The 24,447-nt window shown below is 44.6% G+C and overlaps 1 protein-coding gene across 1 annotated transcript in view; it reads left to right on the top strand.

Moving 5' to 3' along the window:
* Nucleotides 1-24,447, top strand: part of LOC124788395 (arylsulfatase B-like) — an 87,744-nt gene that overhangs the window by 29,044 nt on the left and 34,253 nt on the right. The window contains exon 4 of the mRNA XM_047255661.1: nt 7,181-7,430. Coding sequence (XP_047111617.1) covers nt 7,181-7,430 — 250 coding nt within the window. The remainder of the gene's footprint in view (nt 1-7,180; nt 7,431-24,447) is intronic.

The raw sequence follows: 24,447 nt of genomic DNA, 5'->3' as shown, positions 1-24,447 counted from the left end.
TGTCGCAAATGTGAAGGGGTTACGATGTGATTGCAGGACTACACGGCGATCCTCCTCTGTGGCGGTCAGACTTGTTCGTTCGGAACCTTCATGACGAGTTTACCTGTCTTAATGTTCCCTTGCAGACCACAATGGCGTCACTGTCACATCTGAATGCCTTACAAGTTTGAATATAGCACCATTTGACCAGGCCGCTAAATGGAGAACCACAATGAGGCTCCTTTCAAACCCCGACAGCGCTCTCTCGAACAGATTCGTGGTATCACCGCTTGCTTCAGTCATTACTCAACATCTGAAGCTGTTCATGCCCCGTGAAACCCCATGAGTCCTAGTAACAACACTAAACATAAACAACAGTGATGCAGTCTAGTACCCAGCTAATTTCCTTCTCTTGGTGCTACGAGGACTTGAATTTTTAAATGTAGATTTTCGGAAACGATGGACCCACGAAGAGAGAATAGCCGCCACAGTCACGCCCGCATTGTTACACATGGTTTGGGAGACAAGGTGCGGCTAAACTTGCATTAGCATAATTATTTCAGACCTGGACAATCCACATTGCCTCTCTCCCCAACTACTATACGGGATGTAACTGGAAATACGAATGACTTTACCACAACCCGTAATGAGAGAAATTCTAATCATGTGATGACGAAAATGACTGGAAGATGCGACGGAGTTTTACCGATTGCTTTTTGATGTCCAGATTTTGGAATGATTCTCACCGAGACGAATCGTTATGCCGAGCAACGAACTCTTGACAGTTTTGTCAACGAAAAATGTACAGAACTCTGTAAACTACAGCAATAGATACACGCCAGTAACGAAGAACTGCGGTTTTTGGATTCGTTCCGTGGGCTGGTTTGGATCGAAAACGTATACTGCAGAGGTATTGGCCAAACAACATGCTATAGAAAAATGAAGTGAATAAAGCTTTACCCCGCAACAAGTTTCAAGCCCTTTTGAGTATGCTACATTTTTCGGGCATAATCGGGTACAAAAATGGCAAACTGTACAACATTTCACCATTAGCTGATATACTAAACGATAAATTTCACGAAGTAGTCCTGGTAAGAAATTGTGCATTAATGTAACTATAGTGCCGTTTAGAGGAAGGTTGGGATTTCGCCAGTATAAACCGTCAGTATAAACGTCAGAAATATGGTCCAAGCCATTCACACGTGTGTTCATGGAGGTTATACCTGGAATGTTAAATTGCATGCTCGAAAGCAGATTGCCCCACAAGCTCATGACACGTTCTCGAGTCTGAGTTGATGGGTCCACTGTTGAAAGCCGGACAGGTCCTCTACGTCGACAATTACTATGCAAGCGTCGCCTTAGCCCTTAAGTTGAACGAACATTCTATCCACCGGGTTGACACATTGAGAAATAACAGAAAGTACAATCCAAGGACCGTAATGGAAGGAAAGGTCAAGAAAGGGGAACTGTTATGGATGCAGTTATAGGAAAATGGAATGTTTGTGACGACGAAAGACGTTCCAGAACTAATAATAACCACGTCAAGAAAAGGAAGAACCAGAAATCCATCCCCAATTTTGGAATATAAACACGCAAAATCCTTCACAGACGTTTCATATCAAATGGCGTCTCATGTCTCCACTTTCCGCAGAGGTGTGAAGCAGTACCGTAAGATTGCATTCGAGCTCAGTCAGGCAGTAGCAGCCGGCCCAGACGGACGCAGCACCAGGGAAGTAACCTACTTTGTGACGTATTACAAGTTCTTAATCAGGGGCAAATTATTTAGTAGACAGAGCTTTATCCCAGTTAGCGGTGTGAAAAGCAACTTCCTGGAAGAAAGTTAAAGGTTTTTTTAATTTCGTAACTTATGCACAGGTTGGCACAACTGGGCAAGCAGAGTGTTTTCACATTCAAACTGACTAAGGCGAGTAATAGTCGGGGCATGTACGTGTAAGTAATTCATGACTTTGGGAACATGTCTTAAGACTTTACATTTATTCGGTGAGTATGTTCACATAATGTAACGTCACCTTCCGTTCCCGGAAATCTAAGTAGAAGTTTCTGCGTGGGTAGCCACTTTGTTGATAACCGGGACACAGGAAAGACCTGTTACAGACCGATGCCGTGCTACACGCTGTGGAACTGGTAACAACAAACTCAGTTATTTAGCACCCAGCCTGCCTCTCGTGTAACAGGATGTTAATAGTACATTTTCTAGCGACATGACCACCTATTCCTCGAAAGCACATTGCGGCTACGTCAAGACAAGCACTTGGTCGTTTATCGCAGCAGAAGTAAACCTTTTGTGGGTTTTGTATTTTTCGTAGCCATGCCTACTCCTTGTATTAACTAGCGATTGTAAATGAAGTCATACTTTGGGCATTTTATGGTTGTGTCATTGCAATTAGTTGCCGCTCCTGAGTCCAGTATTTGAGTCACAACTTGTTTAGTAGTGGACTAATAATTCGAACCAACTTCAGGTGCCGGCCCGTGTGGCCGTGCGGTTAAAGGGGCTTCAGTCTGGAACCGCGTGACCGCTCAGGTCGCAGGTTCGAATCCTGCCTCGGGCATGGATGTGTGTGATGTCCTTAGGTTAGTTAGGTTTAAGTAGTTCTAAGTTCTAGGGGACTGATGACCACAGATGTTAAGTCCCATAGTGCTCAGAGCCATTTGAGCCATCTTCAGGTCCTCCTGGAAATCATTGCTTGTCGGGGTCTGTATTTATAACGTCATTCACTATATCTAAGTGTGTATTATCAGGGATTTTTCTAACAGTGATTAATGTACATTTAGGTATTCCGTTCGTAGAAGGGTAGCAATAAGGAATGTAGCGGGTGTAAGTGCAGTTGTTTCTGTTGGTATCTGAGGACGGTGCACTGAATAACATTACACCAATATTTACCTCATTTGCAGACTAACAGTTATAGCCATTACAAGTCGTATGCTTATAGTTTCTTTAGTATCTCCAAGTACACGTGGCAATAATAAGCAATTAATGCATATTTTAGTGAAGGAAGCATGTCAGGAGTTGAAGTGTGGATGCATGGACACCAAATGGTTAGCATATACTGACAGGTGTAGTCCAGTTGGTGATGCAGTACGACCGTGCAGAAAAAATCAGTCGCAAAATTTGTGGCGCGTCTGTGGAAAATGCGGTGTCGTTGAGTATCGAGAGCTGCGCAAGAATTATCGACCACACTGGAGATACTGTACAGTGAAGCAGTATCACGAGGTGCCAATTAGTACCAGGAAGCAGCAGTGCCTTCCGTAGTTTTGAGGTGACACCGCCACGCCTCTGCCCTGAAATAGCGTCACCAGAGGCCAGGATGGCAGTTCTGTTCGAGATCGGATCCTGCCCACTCCCAGGATGTTCCTGTCAGCGTAACGTCTTTGTGCTGCCTACTCGCAGTAACACAGCTCGTGTCAACCGCAGGGAGTGAAGAGACTTCCGTCTCCTATGAACTGTGCCTACACGCCAACCCGTCAGAACAGTGTCACAAAGTGTCTACGAACTTGCGTTTTCTAGCGCTGGAGTAAAGCGACAGTACGGTCATTCTGAAATTGTATCGATTCACCATTCAGAAATCGTGGCTCATTTAGTGTGTTCTAAATCGCAAGTCGACGTTTGCAGTTTCATAGCTACAGCCGAGCCTGGTGAGCAAAGATACGTTTTGTTGAAATTGATAAATTATTACTTATTCAGAGTGTTCTAATTGACTGTGTTATTACTAACCACCTCAGTGTGCAAGTAGTCATACAGAACAGAAGAACTATTCGCCACAGAGATATAACAACCGACATACTGATGTGTGAACATACGAAGGTAACATATATAAAAATGTCTACACGTATACCCTTACACAATCGGTATATATACTGCAATTCGAATTCTCACTAACTTTGCTAATTTGGCTTCCATTACGATTTACCGACTGTTTAACGATCTCTCCAAATCAAGCCAATAATTTTCGACACTTTTCCTTCATCGGATTCCCAAGTTTGTAATTACGCATGTTTGAAACATCTGGCACTACAAGCGCATCGAGCGGACATATAAATGGATTTTCTTTCAGAGTTCCAGCGGATTTCGCCTCTGTGCTAGTCCACAAGATGTAGGACAGACAGAGCCCAAACAGTACACTGCGCATAATGACAGGTTCAGCGAAAACGCTTTCTCTTTCGAGGCATAATTCTGTCACAGAAAAGTCATATTAAAGTTAAATATTCTCAGAAAGCAATATGCTCAGTGCTTTCAGATAATGTTTAGTTCAAGTCGGATTAGTTTCCACCTTTCAGTCATTCTCTTCATATTTGAAGAAGGGGAGGCCACGACATTAGGATCACAGATTTCTTTCAAACTTTGTACACGCGTTTTTGCACGAAGTTTCAATTTATGTTTTCCACGTCTGTATGACAAATACCACCCTGTCACGTGCGATGTGGAGAGCACATCTGACGAGCAATTGTACATTACTCTTGTGGTCGGGCACATTGTGACTTACTACGCAGGGTGTATAAAAAATATCGTCCGATTTGGCACCTACATATTTCTGAAATTAATAAACATATACAATAAATTTTGTTTTCTGGATGAGCGAGAAACAAAAAATTTTTTTCATACCTTTTCATAGGTGTTCAATATGCCCCCCTTGAGATGCACGGCATATGTCAACGCGGTATTCAAATTATTCCCACACTGCAGCGAGTATGTCTTGGGTTACAGCTTGCACAGGTGCTGCTATTTGATGTCTCAGTTCATTCATTGTTTTTGGTAGCGGAGGAACATATTTTATAAACCGGCACAAGAAATCAGTCAGGTCCAGTGACCTCGGAGGCCAGTAATGTAAGGCTGAATCATTTGGTGCGGGTTGACCGATCCATCGTTCAGTAATCCTTGGGTTTAAAATTTCCAGCACTTCCAGACGCCAGTGTGGAGGTTCCCCATCCAGATAGCAAATGAAGTCGTTCGAATCAGTCTCCACTTGTGGGAAAAGAAAGTTCTCAAGCATATCGAGGTATGTGTTGCCTGTAACAGTGATTTCAAATGGTTCAAATGGTTCTGAGCTCTATGGGACTTAACTTCTGAGGTCCTCAGACCCCTAGAACTTAGAACTACTTAAACCTAACCAACCTAAGGACATCACACACATCCGTACCCGAGGCAGGATTCGAACCTGCGATAGTAGCGGTCGCGCGGTTCCAGACGGAAGCGCCTAAAACCGCTCGGCCACACCGGCCGGCGAACAGTGATCTCCCCAAAGAAAACTGGACCGTACACCTTTTCTCGTGAAATCTGCACAAAACACATTCGATTTTGGAGTGTATTATGTTGCTCAGCTTCAGGTGGGGTATTCTCACGTTATGACGTTTCACTTTTCAGTTGAAATGGAATGTTGCCTCGTCACTAAAGGTTAAGCGTGGAAGAAAATTGTCAACCTTCGTCTTACCAAGAACGAAATTACGTAACTCCACAAGTTGTCGTTTGTCACCTTCACGAAGAGCTTGCAGTAGCTGAATTTTGTATGGTTTCATGTATAGACGTCATGTATAGACGTCGAGGCAACACACGCCACACGGACATCAGCTGCACGGCGATGGGATTTCTGCGGACTCCATGTGAAACTATGGCAGAAGCGTTCTACGTCTGTGTCAGAAACTGGGAACTGACTGGCAATTTGTCCTTACAGAAACAACCCACTCCTAGAAATTGTTCATGCCATCGTCTAATGCTCTGTGCTGTAGGAGGATCCACACCACAGCTAGTACGAAACTCACGCTGAACAGTTATTACTGACCCGAGCTGTGCAAAACGTACAATGCAAAACGCTTTCTGTTGTCCCGACACCATTTTTACTGGAACTGAAGTAGGTGCACACTGCTGATACCTAGCAGGAACCATGTAAAACTCTAGCGTTTGCTCTTCCCGACAGTACGATGTTCACGCACATACCTCAAATAGCATAATAGACATGATTGCTTTAAATCGAGTGATTCATTTTGATACAACCTGTATTACTTATTGTGAATAGCGTCATTCATATAATTATCTATCGAGGTTTACCTTGAACTTTCCAAGCTTGATCTTGAAAATTTAATTACAAATAGTAATTAGTCAAACAACGTCTGACACTCAGTAGAAGTTCTTAAAACTCACATGGTTTTTTTGTCATTATATCATCTCTCAAATATCATATAAATTACACAATATGGCTAGTGATGAAAGGAATATGGATTAAAAGCTAAGGGTTGGTGGAACTCGAGCCGTCGCTTCGTCCGTGACCCTCTTAGAATGCGCGAACGCTAACCATTTGACCACAACTCCTTGAAACTGCCGGCAACTTTGCACAAATGCATCAGGTACATAAGAGACGCGTAGAACTTTTCTTGCTATTTTCTCGGAATTGCCAGAGTAGTGCAGCTTACTTCTTGCACATTAAGTATTTTTATTGGAATAATTATGAAAAATCCGCCTCGATTGCACAAACTACCTGGTGTTTGCCTAGATTTCAGCGTGGGTAACCACGCCTTCTTCAGAACAGATATAAAACAGCTTGCCTAAATATGCATAGTCAAAGGCTAAAATCAGCACCTACAACGGCAAGACCCTACAAAATTTTTTACAAATACACGGTACATATGTACCAAGTCAATAATATAAATTATCTCAACCCTGTAATATTATTGAATTGGTACATATGTGCCGTGTATTTGTAAAAACATTTTATGGGGTCTTGCCGCTGTAGGTGTTGATTTTAGCGTTTGACTATGCGTATTTAGGCAAGATGTTTTATATTTGTTCTGAATAAGGCGTGGTTACCCACGCTGAAACCTAGGTAATCACCACGTAGTTTTGCAATCGAGGCGGATTTTTCATAATTATTTCGATAATTACGATTGCTGACGCGCTACAATGCTGGAAGTTCTTTTTTTATTGACTTACCAAAGGGGTAGAAAGTTTGAAGTAAATCCGTGATCCCAGCGGCGTGGCCTCCCCTTGTAAGTTAAAACTCTAGCAAGTCACATTCATTTGTTTAAATTCAGGATATGAGAACTGCAAGTCAGTTCCACGTCAAAACAATACCCTTTTTATTAAAGAAACTGTGTTCTCGTCGTTGCTAAGTGTAGCGGTGTAGGATTACTTGATGTGTTGGCGTTGCTTTTAGCGGTATGTGTTACTTACCACGTTCATTGGGACGTGCAGGACATGAGCGGCTACGACATGCGCGACAACATGACGACGGCGTGGCAGTACTCCGGCCGCTACGTGACGGACGTGTTCACGGAGGAGGCGGAGAGGCTGATAGCTGAGCACGACACTCAGAGGCCGCTCTTCCTCTACTTCGCCCACCTCGCCTGCCACTGTGGGAACGAAGCCAAGTTGCTGGACGCTCCCCAGGAGGTCGTCAACAGATTCAATTACATCTCCGACCCGAACCGCCGCCTCCTAGCAGGTACAATATGCTACAAGTACCTCTAAAACACGTTCCTTTTCGCTGTATAATAGTCATTTTGTACTGTCACTTTTCTCTGACTTTTAGCAATGTTCAAAACTGAAGTACTCCAGCCGTAATGGCTTAAACGGAATGCTATTAATTTTAACATATTATTATTACTTCGTTTGGCATCAAGGATACATTAATTGAATTGAACAGCAATGATGTTATTGATAACACAATATGCAAATACTACAAAGAAAATAGATTACATTCATTTATGGTAATAAAAGTCTTAGATTAGATCGATAAATCAATAATATACATATGGATAAAAAACACTGGGAGAAAATGTGGTTTTTATAAACAGTAATATTGACAAACAGAGCTTCAAGTTGTAATAAAAACTATAGGTTAATATCTAAAGTATCCAGCCAGGAGATAGCTTCCTCAGAGACTTCATGTATGCTGGTCAGAGTTCCTGCATATTTCCGTAGGGGACACTCTGTGACTATGTGGTGTATTGTTGGTGTCCGCAGTCACACTTGGCCCTTTCAGCGATTCCCCACTTATGCTTCAAGTCGTGGCTACTTCCGTGCTTGGTGCGTATGCGATTTAGGGTGGTCCACGACCTCCTAGGTAAGTGGAATCCAGGAGGAACTCGTGTAGGATCAGCAATGAGACCTGCAGAATCGGGATTGGCTGCGAAGCTTCCTTCCCGCCATGCTGTTTCTGGTTGGAATCCTTCAGATGTAAGCCTTTATCCAAGTCTCCAGGAGGGTTTCCTGGACTTAAGACGTTGCCTTTGAGTGGCATCACAGTTCTGGTGTAGCGGTAACTCGGGATTCTTGGAGCATTTCTCCCATTCCCTTTTCAGCGCTGCTTGACGTCGTAACTTCGGTGGTGCAATATTAGACAGAACAGGTAGCCATTCTGTGGGTGTGGATTTTATTGTCCCGGATACGCTTCTCATGGCTACATTCAGCTGCTTGTCTACCATGGCTGTATGAGCGCTGTTCAGCCATACTGGGCTGCAGTATTCCCCAACAGAGTATACAAGTGAGAGGGCAGTTGTTTTGAGTACTGATGCCTTAGCTCCCCAGCTTGTTCCGGAGAGTTTGTGTAATATATTGTTTCTGGTTCTCATACGAAGTAGACTAGCCTCCAAGTGGTGTACCCCGGGCAACGTAACTAAGTTACGGCTAAATAGTCTACAGGTATAGGCTGCTAGACCTCTGGTGGTTGCAAATTACCTTAAGATATCCCAGCTGTTAGAGGATACATAGCAATTTTAACATATGGAGATGTACATGAAGAGTGGAAATCTGAACAGTAATTTTATCTCGGAATTTGGTGCGTCTTTCCATTCAAAACAACAGTATGGGAATTGTGGGTCCGCCTTGATGCAAAAAACTTTCAGTTACTTATTTATTTGTTTACTTATTCCCCACGTTAGTTTCAGTGGCATATATCGCCATCAATAGTGGTTTAGCCGGCCAGAGTGGCCGAGCGGTTCTAGGCGCTACAGTCTGGAACCGCGCGACCGCTACGGTCGCAGGTTCGAATCCTGCCTTGGGCATGGATGTGTGTGATGTCCTCAGGTTAGTTACGTATAGCTAGTTCTAAGTTCTAGGGGACTGATGACTACAGCAGTTAAGTCCCATAGTGCTCAGAGCCATTTGAATAGTGGTTTCTCTAAATCTGCAGAAAATAGCATAGTTACAAAACACTTTATAACTTTATACATTTGTACTGTTTGCTTTTTTAGATATTGTTTTCTGTTGTTCTTTCAAACTACCTTATTTATAATGTGTACAGCATTGTTTTAAAATTAAATGAAATTAGAGGAGAGTGCCTACGGACGGGTAGAACTGATCGCTTGGTGCAAGTCTTTTGAGGTGACGCCACTTCGGCGACTTGTGCGTCGATGAAGATGAGATGGTGATGATGATAAAGACGACAAAAACTCCCAGTCCCTGAGCGGAGAAAATCTGCAATCCAGCAGAGAATCTAACCCGGGCCCCCTGCCATGACAAGCCGGAGCGATGTCGTCACCTACGGTGGCGGACATGGTTTTAAGGTGTCACTGTTTGCGGAATATTTTCTGTGTTTTTCTGTTGCCGTTTTTCTCTCCATACATCGTGTCATCTGCAACTGTGTGGGCGGCTGTTAGTAAACGTAAACAAAAACATGAACTTACGTCTCGGTCTGGCACACAGTTTTAATCTGCCAGTAAGTTTCATTTCAGCGCACACTCCGCTGCAGGGTGAAAATCTCGTTCTGGAACATCCCCCAGGCTGTGGCTAAGCCATGTCTCCGCAATATCCTTTCTTTCAGGAATGTTAGTTCTGCAAGGTTCGCAGGAGAGCTTCTGTAAAGTTTGGAAGGAAGGAGACGAGGTACTGCTAGAAGTAAAGTTGTGAGGACGGCGCGTGAGTCGTGCTTGGGTAGCTCAGGTAGAGCACTTACCCGCGAAAAGCAAAGGTCCCCTGTTCGAGTCTCGGTATGGCACAAAGTTTTAATCTGCGAGGAAGTTTCATATCAGCGCACACTCCGCTGAAGGGTGAAAGTCTCATTCATGAACTTACGTATGTCATTGTTATACAGTTAGCATTGTGGTAGTGTTCTGGATACTGTATTTGTATGTACTTGGCTCTTACTTAGTTTGTCGCACAGTCACGTTCGTTGGACGGCTTGCAGATAATTTTCGACACATAAAAACTAAACTTCCCCACTACGTTCATAATCCAGAACATTGCACCATCTTGCAATTCGTGCGTGTCGCGAGAAATGTATCGCATATTGCGAGGAGGCTATGAAAATTGTAGCGGGACTTCTGACAACTTCTGTTTCCTATTTATGTTTCTGTGCGGGAGTTTTGACAACTTCTTTCTCTTATTTATGTCTGCGTGCATGATCGAGGAGTGGTTCTTGTGCGTGAGTGTGGTTTCTGTTCTGTGTCCTGGGTCAGTTCTCTCAGCGCGGTAAAGTGTGTGTTGCTGCAAAGTGTCGTGTTTTCGTTTCTTACGTTTTTCCTCCCACTAAAGCCTTTTGTTTGTAGTAGTTTACTTCTGTTGTTAGTTGTCTGTGTAAACTGTTGCTGTGTTTCAGGATATGTGTGGTGTCACCGCCAGACACCACACTTGCTAGGTGGTAGTTTAAATCGGCCGCGGTCCATGTAGTACATGTCGGACTCGCGTGTCGCCACTGTGATCGCAGACCTAGCGCCACCACCAAGGCAGGTCTCGTGATACGAGAGTGGACTCGACCCCAGTTGTACGAGAACCAAGCTACCGCCCAGTTGTACGAGAACCAAGCTACCGCCCAGTTGTACGAGAACCAAGCTACCGCCCAGTTGTACGAGAACCTAGCTACCGACCAGTTGTATGCGAACCTAGCTATCGCCCAGTTGTATGAAGCCTTTCTCTCTCATTAGCCGAGAGACAGAATAGCCATCAGAAGTTAATGGCTACGAACTAGCAAGGAGCCATTTGTATCAGTGCCTATAGCTTACGAGTATTCAAGAGAAATAAAAGATAAGTACAAAGCATCTACATACTTTTCTTCTTATTCATTAATAAGTTCTCATGTTCCAGACTTCACGCCCGTATGCTTAATGCGTGCACTATCGGCTACAGCGTTAGTCAAGCTTTCTTTTTCAGCATTCCACTTCACAGTGTCGGTCCAGCTACCGATACAACATATGGCGACGAGGATAAAGAGTTTGTATTAATTGTTTGCTTCATTGACGACGTTTTAAAGTTCTGATTGTTTACATTTATTTGTGTCATGGCTTCGCCACATTCTCCAGATGTACTGTCCGAATTTTATCGCTTGCAGACTCAGCAGACGCAGGCGTTACTGGATGCCCTTGGACAGCTCGTCCAGGGTCAACGTACCATTCAAACCGATGCGGCCGCCGCCGCTTCTTCGCTACCGCTGCCACTGAACGCTGTTGCACCTCCCTTTCGACCATACGTGGCAGTCGATGAGACCTGGCAAGAGTGGTCTCGTCAGTTTGCATTTCACATGGCTGCCTACAGAATTCAAGGTAATGAGCGGCAGCCGTTTTTGCTTTCTTGTGTCGGTGTGTCCACATACCGTGTGATAGTGAAATTGTTTCCCCGACGCGACGTAGCAACTTTGTCATACGAGGAAATTTTGTCTGCCTTAGATGCCTATTTCAAAGAAACAGTGAATGTGGTTGCAAAACGGTATACGTTTTTTCGTACAAAACGTACGGCCGGTCAAACTAATAGGGAGTGGGTAGCAACATTGCAAGGACTTACTAGGGACTGTGCCTTTGAATGTGACTGTGGTCTTTCTTATTCAGATACAATGGTGCGTGATGCAATAGCACAGAACGTTTCTGATGTTCGCATACGGGAGCAAATTTTGAAACTAGTTAATCCCTCCCTTCAACAAGTGATAGACATATTGGATAGACAGGACACACTGGACTGTGCTCAGGAATCTTTTGAAACTTCGCCAGCCGTGTGTAACATTAACCGGCCCGCTGGACGCGCGGCGCGGCCCGGTAACCGGGCCTCGCGCACGGACACACAGCGACCGCCGCGTGCTAAGCCAGGTGTGCCGCGCCAGCCCGCAAATGCAGTGAAATCATGCCCGCGGTGTGCTACTAGACATTCGCGTGAACATTGCCCGTCACGCCAAGCTATTTGCTTTTTCTGCAATAAGAAAGGACATGTTCAAAGTGTTTGCCAGAAAAAGCTCAGATCAGACAATCACAATCATTCCAGGCCCTTTGCTTCGCGCCGGAATCGAACCAAGGACACTCAGGCTCGTGGACCTTCGCCTATGGACATTCATGTCGTTCATTCCACTTCGTCCAGTGACACTTTCTCTGACAGTAACTGTGATCGTCCCACAAAACCTGTACGTCGACGTCGCCGGAAATCACGTCAATTAGCAAGTGATTCTGTACCAGTGTCTGTTTCAATTGCACAAAACAGTCGCTCTTGTCGTCAGCAGGACAATAAACTTTTTGTGGACTTAGACTTTGAAGGCAAAGTGATACCATTCCAGCTCGATACCGGAGCTGCAGTTTCATTGCTCAATCACGACACATACAAACAACTGGGCGCACCTCCGTTGCGTGCCGCAGATGTTAAGCTAACTACATATTCCGGACAGAAAATTCCTGTGTTAGGACAGTGCAGCCTTCTTGCAACATTCAAGGGCCAAACAAAACTTGTGTCATTTTACGTTCTTCGTTCTTCTTCTGCTGTGAATTTGTTTGGGCTAGATTTATTTAAGTTGTTTAACATGTCTATTGTAAATCAGGTCCTATCAGTGAATCAGACTGTGCCTACAGACAGTGTTTCTCGGCTGTGTGACGAATTTGCAGACATTTTTGCACCGGGCTTAGGTTGCGCTAAAAACTATGAAGCACATTTAGAACTGAAGGTAAACGCGCAACCGAAATTTTTCAGGGCGCGCAATGTTCCCCACGCCTTGCGTGATGAGGTCGCAAGAACGTTACACGACCTCGAATCACAGGGTGTAATTGAACGTGTGCAAGCTTCTCTCTGGGCCTCACCCTTAGTAATTTTGCCAAAACCTTCCGGAAAATTGAGACTTTGCGTGGACTTCAAGGCCACAGTGAATCCACAGCTAGTGACTGCTACTTTTCCTTTGCCCCGCCCGGAAGATCTTTTTGCTAAACTGTGCCCGGGAAAATATTTTTCAAAGTTGGACCTAGCCGATGCGTACTTGCAAATACCGGTGGACGACGAATCCCAGCGCGTATTGGTGGTTAACACGCATCTTGGATTGTACCGCTTCAAAAGACTGCCATTCGGGTGTGCTTCCGCCCCTGCCTTGTTTCAGCAATATTTACAAACTATTTGTGCGTCGGTCCCTACTGCAGCAAACTATCTGGACGATATAGTGATCTCCGGACAGACAGAAGAAGATCATCTTGCGAACTTACGAACATTATTTCAGGTCTTGCGGCAAAATGGTCTTCGCTTGAGGAAGGACAAATGTGTGTTTTTTGCTCGTGACTTACCATACCTGGGACATGTCATTAATGCCCAAGGCATACATCCGAGTCCAGAGCACCTCCGTGCCATACAAGACTTGCCGTCCCCTAAAAATCTCAAACAGCTACAGAGTGTGTTGGGTAAAATTAATTATTACCATAAATATGTGCGCAATGCCTCTTCCATTTCAGCTCCGCTTCATCGCTTACGCCGTAAAGGTGTTCCGTTCGTCTGGACGACGGAATGTGAACGCGCCTTTCGCCAGTTGAAATCGGCGTTGCTTTCTAATACTTGCCTTACGCCATTCGATCCCCAGAAACCCCTTTTGTTGATGGTAGATGCATCGGATTTCGGGATCGGTGCTGTGCTTGCGCACAAAGTTGGCTCACATGATCGCCCTATTGCCTTTGCGTCCAAATTGCTCTCGTCTGCGCAAAGAAATTATTCACAGATAGAGAAAGAAGCTTTGGCTCTCGTGTTTGGTGTTACTAAGTTCCATGATTTCTTGTATGGTCGTCACTTTACCATCATCACAGACCACAAACCTTTGACGTCGCTTTTTCATCCGACCAAGCCTGTACCTCCACGTACAGCGCAGAAATTCATTCGCTGGTCTATTTTCCTCTCGCAGTACCGCTACGATATCTTGTATCGGTCCACTGCTAAGCACGGAAACGCCGATGCGTTGTCCCGTTTGCCTGTTGCTGAGGATAAAGCATTCGATTCTTCCGAACTTGCTTGCATGTTCATTGATTCGGAAACCGATGAAGTGGTCGAATCGTTTCCGATTGATTTTCGTCGTGTAGCTACAGCCACAGCTGCTGACCCTGTCCTTGCTACTGTTTTACGTTTTGTTGCTACGCAATGGCCTTTGTCAAAGTCTCGGATCGAGGATCCGTTGGTTCGCCGATTTTTTGCTCACAAAGAGAGACTTTTTGTTCGACGTGGTGTTTTGTTGTTGCGTTCTGATAATGATCAGTCCAGAGTCGTGGTCCCACGTTCGTTACAGTCCTCTGTTTTAAGGCTTCTTCACCAAGGCCATTGGGGTATAGTGCGAACGAAACAACTTGCTCGTCAGCACTGTACTTGGTTCGGGATCGATGCTGCGATTACGAATATGTGTTCTTCGTGCCCGGCGTGTGCCGAACAACAGTCCGCACCGCCGCGGAAAGTCTTTGCGTGGCCAAAAGCCACTTCCCCTTGGCAACGCTTGCACATTGATTTTGCTGGTCCATTCTGGAATGCTCGATGGTTGGTTCTGGTCGACGCCTTCAGTAATTTTCCTTTTGTTGTCCGGATGTCTTCCACGACGTCCTCCGCCACCATCCAAGCGTTGTCTGCTATCTTTTGCATTGAAGGTCTTCCGCAGACTATTGTTTCCGACAATGGCCCACAATTCATGTCCGCAGAATTTCAGTCATTCTGCCAGGCCAATGGTATTCAACATCTGACATCCGCGCCGTTTTCGCCTCAGTCCAACGGTGCCGCTGAACGATTGGTCCGGACTTTCAAGTCACAGATGTTGAAATTGAAAGAGTCGCATTCTCGGGAGGACGCATTGTTGCTCTTTTTGTCTTCGTATCGCTCTCAGCCCCGAGATGGTCGCTCGCCGGCTGAGTTGCTCCACGGTCGTCCTCATCGCACCTTGATGTCTTTGCTGCATCCGCCGCATCAGGTTCCTGCGCAGCGGCAGACTCCTGCTTTTGCTCCAGGCGACGTTGTCTGTTATCGCAACTATCGAGGTTCACGGCGTTGGCTCGCAGGGCGCATTCTTCGCTGCCTCGGCCGCGCGATGTATTTGGTTTTGGGGGCCTCTGGTGAGGTGCGTCGGCATCTCAATCAGCTGCGCCTCTGTCGTCGCTCGTGTTCTGCCGCTCCCCGTCTGCTTTCAGCGACGGTGCCGTCCGGTCAGCGCCCTGGGGACCCATCTACTGGCTCGCCTCATCCCCAGGTGTTACCGACGATGCCTTCCCTTTTGCCCCATGGCGACGCGCCGCCGCCGCCGCCGCAGCAGCAGCAGCCGCCGGCGCCGTCCGCGTTCGACGCTTCGTTGCAGCCGCCAGGCGCATCCCAGGGTCACGCGCCGCCGATCGCTTCCCGTGACCAGCTGTCCTCCGCCATGGAACTCCCGCCCGCTCAGGACCACATGACGTCATCGCGCGTCGGCTACCCCGACGCAATGGAGGTCGACCCCGGTTCTTTACGGGCGCATACACCGCATGTTGACGTGCACCCTGGACTAGTTTTGCAGGCGTTTCCTAGCTCCCCTCGGACCGGATGGCCGGGTGCGGGTGGCACAGCCTCGCCTGTTGTTAGGCTCCCCACCTCATCGCATACGTCAACATGTGGTCCTCCCCACGGCGGGCGGAAGCCTTATTACACGACCGTTCGCCGATTTGCGGGGGAGGAATGTGGTGTCACCGCCAGACACCACACTTGCTAGGTGGTAGTTTAAATCGGCCGCGGTCCATGTAGTACATGTCGGACTCGCGTGTCGCCACTGTGATCGCAGACCTAGCGCCACCACCAAGGCAGGTCTCGTGATACGAGAGTGGACTCGACCCCAGTTGTACGAGAACCAAGCTACCGCCCAGTTGTACGAGAACCAAGCTACCGCCCAGTTGTACGAGAACCAAGCTACCGCCCAGTTGTACGAGAACCTAGCTACCGACCAGTTGTATGCGAACCTAGCTATCGCCCAGTTGTATGAAGCCTTTCTCTCTCATTAGCCGAGAGACAGAATAGCCATCAGAAGTTAATGGCTACGAACTAGCAAGGAGCCATTTGTATCAGTGCCTATAGCTTACGAGTATTCAAGAGAAATAAAAGATAAGTACAAAGCATCTACATACTTTTCTTCTTATTCATTAATAAGTTCTCATGTTCCAGACTTCACGCCCGTATGCTTAATGCGTGCACTATCGGCTACAGCGTTAGTCAAGCTTTCTTTTTCAGCATTCCACTTCACAGTGTCGGTCCAGCTACCGATACAACAATATGTAGATCACGAAACCACTGATGATGGGGATATTTGTCGCTGGAATTAGTCTGGGGAATAAATCAATAAATAAACAGCAAAAACTGTTTTCATCAAGGTGGACTCACAATTCTCATATTTTTGTCAAATCTGAAATTTGTTACAAAGATTAAAGATAAATATGCGTGTATCTGTATATGACTTATTTGTATCCAAAAATGGGGAAGGTTTTCTGATACCAGAGAATTGTCCTACTCGCCTCTTCACTGCAATAACTAAAGGGTACCAGCTACAACATAAATACTTTATTCGAAACATTCTAAGTGGCATACCAGGGAACTCAAAATTCCAATAAGAAGGTTTCTGTTTGAAGTTAACACTGAAGCACTACCTTTTATTTGTGACAACAAAGGTACAGACATATAGAAGTAATGTTATAGTTAGTACAACTGCAGTCAATTAGTTTCTTTTCCTTTTCTTCCCCTCAACGGATGAATTTGGCTGGTGTTTCAGATTTAGTATGTTGTGGCATATATCGCCCATAGTCTTCCCTATTTTGAAGATGTCGACTTTTTTTTCTCCCATTCTTCTGTTTCAGAATAAGAATTTCTAACAGCTATTTCGGATGGATAAGCAGACTACATTTGGCGACATTATAAATTTGCATTGGTAATAATGTTACAGCAACATTTTTAAAATCAAAGAAGTCTAGTTTATACGTTAGAATGACATGGAATGGGTTCATATCTTTTTCTGATTCAACACTCTGGTGTAAACCTTGCGGAACAGTGGCACGCTTACCTTAATTCTACCATCCGCCATTTAATTGTAACGTTTGAAACTTATTCTTCAGGATCTGACACTTGGAATAAATCTATAGATATGCAGTAGCATATCTGGAACACAAGAGCACTGAAACTGCGTTTAGTGATAAAATGACACTTGGAACGTTAGCTACCAAATATAAAAACCATTTACCTTAAGAATCGTGAGTTTATACCAGCTCTTCTCAAGAACATTTTGAAAGCCACGAACGAAACAAAAAATGTCGGAAAGAAAGTAAAACTTCAGGTGTATCACGTTACAAGCAAAGAGTAAATATTGTGATACTGTCGTTGACGTAGCGAAGATCCCTGCTCAAAATGGCGTATTTCAAAACATCTTAGTAGCGCTATAATACCTGTAGACATCGTTATACAGACAAGCAAGACGCCAGTGAGAAGACGTATATCAGTCAGCGATATGCAGTAAAGGATATGTATTGCGAAACATTACATCGAAGCTCTCCTTCCACACATCCAAACAAATAAAAAGTTTGTTAGGTCTACAGTTGGCATGGTATTTACTCATGCGTCATTCCACAGCATTCTTCATTGAATACACGTCCAACACAAATATTACTGCGAGTGTGATAGAGTAAGTATAGGGGACATCAATCACACTTCCTTCGAATGTAAACTGCGTGAAAACCAAAACAGATCCATACAACAGTACTCTTTAATCAAAATAATAGATCAGTTTCAATACTAAGTCTGTAATTAGCTATAAAACTCCAAAAACAGAGTGGTATGTATGTCGTGTATCTTATACAGTACAAAAAGGAGAAAAAACCAATCATTGTGCATAGCCGATGTTAATAAGTTAGCGAATCGAATGAAGTGTACTAACCATGGCAAAGACTTACATAATGTGTTGACTCTCACTTTAGTTATGAAACTAATGCAATCCGGAGAGATCGAATGTGATTCGTATGCCAACATGGTGACATTAAAAAGTGTTGAAATTGATCCATTCCATTGCGTTAACATATCATGTTTCCAAAAGATTCCTTTCTGGTGGGCCCGCAACTCATATTGTGTCGGAGACCGACATATTACATATTGCGTTGGTGCGTGAGTTCGTAGCGTTTCCTCATAAGTTAATTAACACAACAGGTACACATAACAGAGATTTTAGTCATCTCCTTCACCATTTAAGACAGCCTGCCAACGCTGGAGTAACTTATCGATTTCGCGACTATAGAAATAAAGTAGTTTTGGGGCGAAGAACAATTCGAGCCATGTTTGGAGTGTATTTACATCCGGAAAGGAAGTTCCTTGAAGGTGTCCCATAGAGAGCGGAAAAGGAGAAGATCTGAGGGCGCAAGATCAGGTGAATACGGCGGCTGCGGAATGAAATCCCTAACCAAACTCTTGTATAGTGATTTTTGTCAGTGTAGCAGAATGCGGGCTAGCGTTATCGTGGAGTAGCGTCACTCCACGCAATATTTCTGGTCGTTGTTCTTGGACTGCGTCTGCCCGATGTCTAAGTTGTTGACAATAAACGTCAGCACCAACGATTAAACCTCGAGGAAGCAATTCGTAGTTCACCACTCTGTCGCTCTTCCACCAGGTGCTTCACATTACGATTTGTGGATGAGTGCAGCTCTTTGTACTAGGAGTTACTAAACCATTCCTTTCTGTTCTTTATGTTTGCGTAAAGACACCATTTATCGTCACCAGTAACGATGCAGGATAGGAATGGTTGGTGTTGTCCACGAGAAAATTGACGACGAGCAAGCAAAGGAGCACCTGCTGATTTTTGTGATTTTGGCGTAGAGAATGCGGTAGCCATAAACCCGATTTTTAAACCTTCCCCACTGCATGCTAATATTGCACGGTTGTGGAATCATTACAGTTCATCACATTTACCAGTTCTCGGCTACAGTGACGTGGGTCGTGTTGTCTGTAGTTCAACCGTGCCTAGACGGTCAATACACCGGCTCGATCGCGTCCGCATTGTTACTTTGTGGCAGGAAGGGCTCTCAACAAGTGAAATGTCCAGGCGTCTCGGAGTGAACCAAAGCGATGTGTCTGGACATGGAGGAGATACAGAGAGACAAGAACTGTCGATGCCTCGCTCATGCCGCTACTGCAGTGGACGACCGCTACCTTGGAGGAACCCTAACAGCAACGCCAACATATTGAATAACGCTATTCGTGCAGCCACAGGACATCGTATTACGACTCAAACTGCTGGAAATAGACTTCATGATGCGCAATTTGACCCTCGACGTCGATCTTTGCAAACCACAACACCATGCAGCACGGTACAGATGGGCACAACAACATGCCGGATAGACCACTCAGGATTGGCATTACGTTCTCTTCACCGATGAGTGTCGCATATGTCTTCAACCAGACAATCGTCTGAAACGTGTTAGGAGGCAACCCGGTCAGGCTGAACGCCTTAGGCACACTGTCCAGAGAGTGCAGCAAGATGGAGGTTCCCTGCTGTTTTGGGGTGGCATTTTATTGGGCCGACGTACGCCGCTGGTGGTCATGAAAGGCGCCGTGACGGCTGTACGATACGTAAATGCCATATCGGCAGCATATTGGCGAGGGACTCGTCTTCATGCACAACAACTCGCGCTCCCATCGTGCACGTCTTGTGAGTGACTTCCTTCAGGATAATGACATCGCTCGATTAGAGTGGCCGGCATGTGCTCCAGACATGAGCCCTACTGAATATGCCTAGGATCGACGTGACCCACCAAACACTCTGAGGGATCTACGCCGAATCGCCGTTGAGGAGGGGGACAATCTGGACCCACAGTGCTTTTATGAACGTGTGGATAGTATACCACGACGAATATAGACATGCATCAATGCGAGAGGACGTGCTACTGGGTATTAGAGGTACTGGTGTGTACAGCGGTGTAGACCACCATCCCTGAAGTTCTCGCTGTATGGTGGTACAACTTTCAATGTGGGGTTTTCATGAGCAATAAAAAGGGCAGAACTGATGTTTGTGTTGATGTCTATTCCAATTTCCTATACAGGTTCCGTAACTCTCGGAACCGGGGTGATGCAAAACTTATTTTTGAGCTGGTCGAGGCGTAAATACTGTATAACAATTGTAAGAAAACCTTGTAAAGAATATATGTAATAGATTCAATCATATGTTCAATTATTTCGATGTAATACCTGAGACGAGAAATTAATTTTTAAGTTGAAATAATAACTTTTTGTCAATGGAATGAAGATTTATTAATTTAATCCATCAAGCCACCACCCACCACAGTCCAGCATCACTCTTAAAAGCCATAGTTGCAACTGCTGACTTGGCTTGGACACGATAAGTATCCAACTATTGGAAGTAGGACGCTGTTTATCAACTCCAGTACCAGTTCCAAGATTTTGCGAAACTTAGTATCCCACCAATGCAGAAAAGGTACTCCTACAGAAACTCAATGTTTGGAATGCTCACCGAGAGAGGCGGCGCAGTGGTTAGCACACTGAACTCGGATTCGGGAGGACGGCGGTTCAAACGTCCGTCCAGACATCCACATTTATGTTTTCCGTGATTTCTGTAAATCGCTCCAGGCAAATGCGGAGATGATTCCTTTGAAAGGGAACGGCCGATTTCCTTGCCCATTCGTGACATAATCTGAACTAGTGCTCAGTCTGCAACGACCTCGATGTCGACGGGACGATAAACCCAATCTTCCTCGGAAGCCTTACTATTACACATACACAGCAACGGCAGCTAATGGGAGAATGCTATAGAAGCCTTCGTTGGTAATGGCAAGGAATTTGGGTGACCGGTTGCTACTGATTCGGCTGATGACACACTGAAAAACTACACTGAAATTGATCCGGGACCGAGTAAAAGGCAGATATTGTAATTAAGATTATTATGAATCACACTAAGTTGGTTTTCTTGCGGTTTTAGAAGCGTCAGGGAGTTTATTATAAACTTTAATAACATTATAAGTTATTTAAACTAATTTTTGTAGTTCTATTCATGACTTAAGTATATTAGTTAATGATAATTTAAGGACACTAAATCTGTTTACAATTTTTAGAAGTCGTATGTGATTTTTCGTTTATTAATGTCACTTTGCGATTACGTTGATGATGTATGTCGGTCACGTATTCGTTTTGGTGGTACAAACAATTGAAAATGAAATACGTAAAAAAAAGGAAGAATCAAGGAATGACTGCTTCGTATCACTGCATGGCTGACATTGAATTTTCGACCTGATTTCGCTGAGTTAGAACCTCGACATCCAAAGAGACAATGAAATATAGAAGATACAAGTCTTATAGCCAAATTTTTCGACCTACAACCTTATTGACAGTTAATATTCCTCAGAACTGTGTCACAAACGAGGTACAATCCAAAATTAAATCTAGTCGTAGATTTTATTTGTTTTTGATGAGTTACACGAATTTTTAAGGCTTTACTTTTCGGAAACTATAAGAGATGGAAGAGAGTCTGTAGAAACTTCTATGATCTTCAAAATTTAGTCATGCTGTTTTAACTGAAATCTGCATTTGAATGGGGATACATGGGAGAAAAACGATTCTGTAATGACTTTTTCATCATGGGAGCGAGGGTACAGGCGAGCAAGGTAGAGAACAATGTGGCGCCAGTTCGTAAAACATATTAAAAAATTGAACGACCGGAATAATTACGACCGCAGATCACTAATTGCAGTGTACAGAGTACAGTTCGTAAAACAAATTAAAAATTGGGACCGGATCGAATAATTACGATCGTACAGCACAAATTATAACATATATCAAGGCAGCAGAGCAGTGGGACTACGTTTGGATGCCATAGTCACGGTATGTTCCACAAAGTAGGTGATACGGCAATTCTACAAACCCATCAGCATGGTAGTTCTGTTGGCTCGCTTCCGTCGCTGTCAGAAGAAAGCAGCAAGGTACCTCAGCGTTCGAGTTGCTAAACGCTGACACGGAGCAAAGGTATGCGGGCGTGCTGGAAAGTAATGCCTTCGAATTTTGTATGTAAAAACTCCGAAAGCGTTTTAAATTAAACTAAAATTTATTAATATTCAACACATTTATTTCTCGACAAATTCACCCAGGCAATGAAGACATTTCTCCAGACAAGATACCAGTTGGTTGATATCGTCACTGTAAAATGTGTGACGTTTCTCACGGAGTCGCAACATCACTTGTTTTTGTTGCGCATCATAATCATCAAAGTAGAGTCCTTGGAGGTGTTCTTAAGTACTGGGAACAGGTAATAATAGGATGGGGCCACTTCGGGACTGTATCGTGGATGATCGGCTACAGTAAACACAAGACGCCGGATTGTTGCAGATGTGGCGAAGCTAGTGTGTGGTCTGGCATTGGCATGCTCAATGATAGGGTGCTCCGTGTGTGGATGAAGTCTTCGTATTTGAAACTCGATCAAAACATGCTGCTTCTCATGCACCGGCGTACTTAGTTTACACATTGCCATTCCACCCGCTACGATTTGGAGCCAACTAGCGGGAGAGGGTTGCAATTTGGGTCAGCGAAGCCGGAAATTCGATCAAGTAATATTCATCACACGGAATACATCTACATCTACATTGATACTCCGCAAGCCACCCAACGGTGTGTGGCGGAGGGCACTTTACGTGCCACTGTCATTACCTCCCTTTCCTGTTCCAGTCGCGTATGGTTCGCGGGAAGAACGACTGTCTGAAAGCCTCCGTGCGCGCTCTAATCTCTCTAATTTTAGATTCGTGATCTCCTCGGGAGGTATAAGTAGGGGGAAGCAATATATTCGATACCTCATCCAGAAACGCACCCTCTCGAAACCTGGCGAGCAAGCTACACCGCGATGCAGAGCGCCTCTCTTGCAGAGTCTGCCACTTGAGTTTATTAAACATCTCCGTAACGCTATCACGGTTACCAAATAACCCTGTGACGAAACGCGCCGCTCTTCTTTGGATCTTCTCTATCTCCTCCGTCAGACCGATCTGGTACGGATCCCACACTGATGAGCAATACTCAAGTATAGGTCGAACGAGTGTTTTGTAAGCCACCTCCTTTGTTGATGGACTGCATTTTCTAAGCACTCTCCCAATGAATCTCAACCTGGTACCCTCCGTACCAACAATTAATTTTATATGATCATTCCACTTCAGATCGTTCCGTACGCATACTCCCAGATATTTTCCAGAAGTAACTGCTACCAGTGTTTGTTCCGCTATCATATAATCATACAATAAAAGATCCTTCTTTCTATGTATTCGCAATACCTCAACCGATATTGACAGAATAATATAAAATTCGGAGACATTACTTTTCAGTACGTCCGCGTAAATGTGTAACTCTCAGCTTTAACCCTGGTAGTTAAATAACTCTTTAAGGCCAGCTACATCCCAGTGTATATCCATGTATCTGACTCATTTGTGTACCAATATTGACGTCTTAGCGTTCGTGTAGAGGCTGATTTATGTCACAATGTTACTTTAATGCTCTTTTCTCTATTTTTCGAGAAAAATATGTTGACTATTACAGAGGACATCGATGAACATATCTATTAAGAAGTAGTTGTTGGAATGTACGCTCTCAAAAGTACAAAAATAAACCTCTCCATGAAGCACAACGCTTCTCTTGCCGTGTCTCCAACTGGACTTTATTGCGCATCTCTGTAACTCTCTCCCGCCGAGTCGAGTAAACGGGCCCGTGACGAAAGGCGTCGCTCTTCTATGGCCTTCTTTACCTCTTTTATTAATCTTTCAGGGCGATGTTTCAAGACTGATGTCCGATACTCAGGAATTGATTGAATAAGTGTTCTGTAAGCCACTCCTTTCGGGGATTAATTTAAGTTGCTTCAGATTTTCCAATAACCGTCAGACTTGCACCTACTTTTCCTGCTGTTTGTTTTATGTGTTCATTCTCCACTATAGGTTGCTCTTTATCATCACTCCTAGGTATTTTATGGTAGTTGCTGTTTCCAGCGATTTGTTGCCAATAATGTATTCTGACAGTAGTGGACCTCTTCAGCCATTCATGCGCAATAGATTACATGTAACACAGAGACGTGCCAAGAAGGGATTATTCGAACTGAACGAAAATCGTTAGATGTGATGTACATGTAATATTAGAATTTTTTAAATAAAATATTCAACAGAAAGATATTCACAAACTGAACAAGCCAGTAACGCGTTGGTTCGTCTCTGGTCCTTATTACGCTTGACATTGAGTTGTTTCATGTCCCACCGAGGGATGTGACAAACCCTCTCCAACCGGCACGTTAGATCGTC

Source organism: Schistocerca piceifrons, chromosome 3 (genome assembly GCF_021461385.2).
Source record: "Schistocerca piceifrons isolate TAMUIC-IGC-003096 chromosome 3, iqSchPice1.1, whole genome shotgun sequence".
Classification (NCBI taxonomy): Eukaryota; Metazoa; Arthropoda; class Insecta; order Orthoptera; family Acrididae; genus Schistocerca; species Schistocerca piceifrons.
This window is presented reverse-complemented; position numbering and strand designations above follow the sequence as displayed.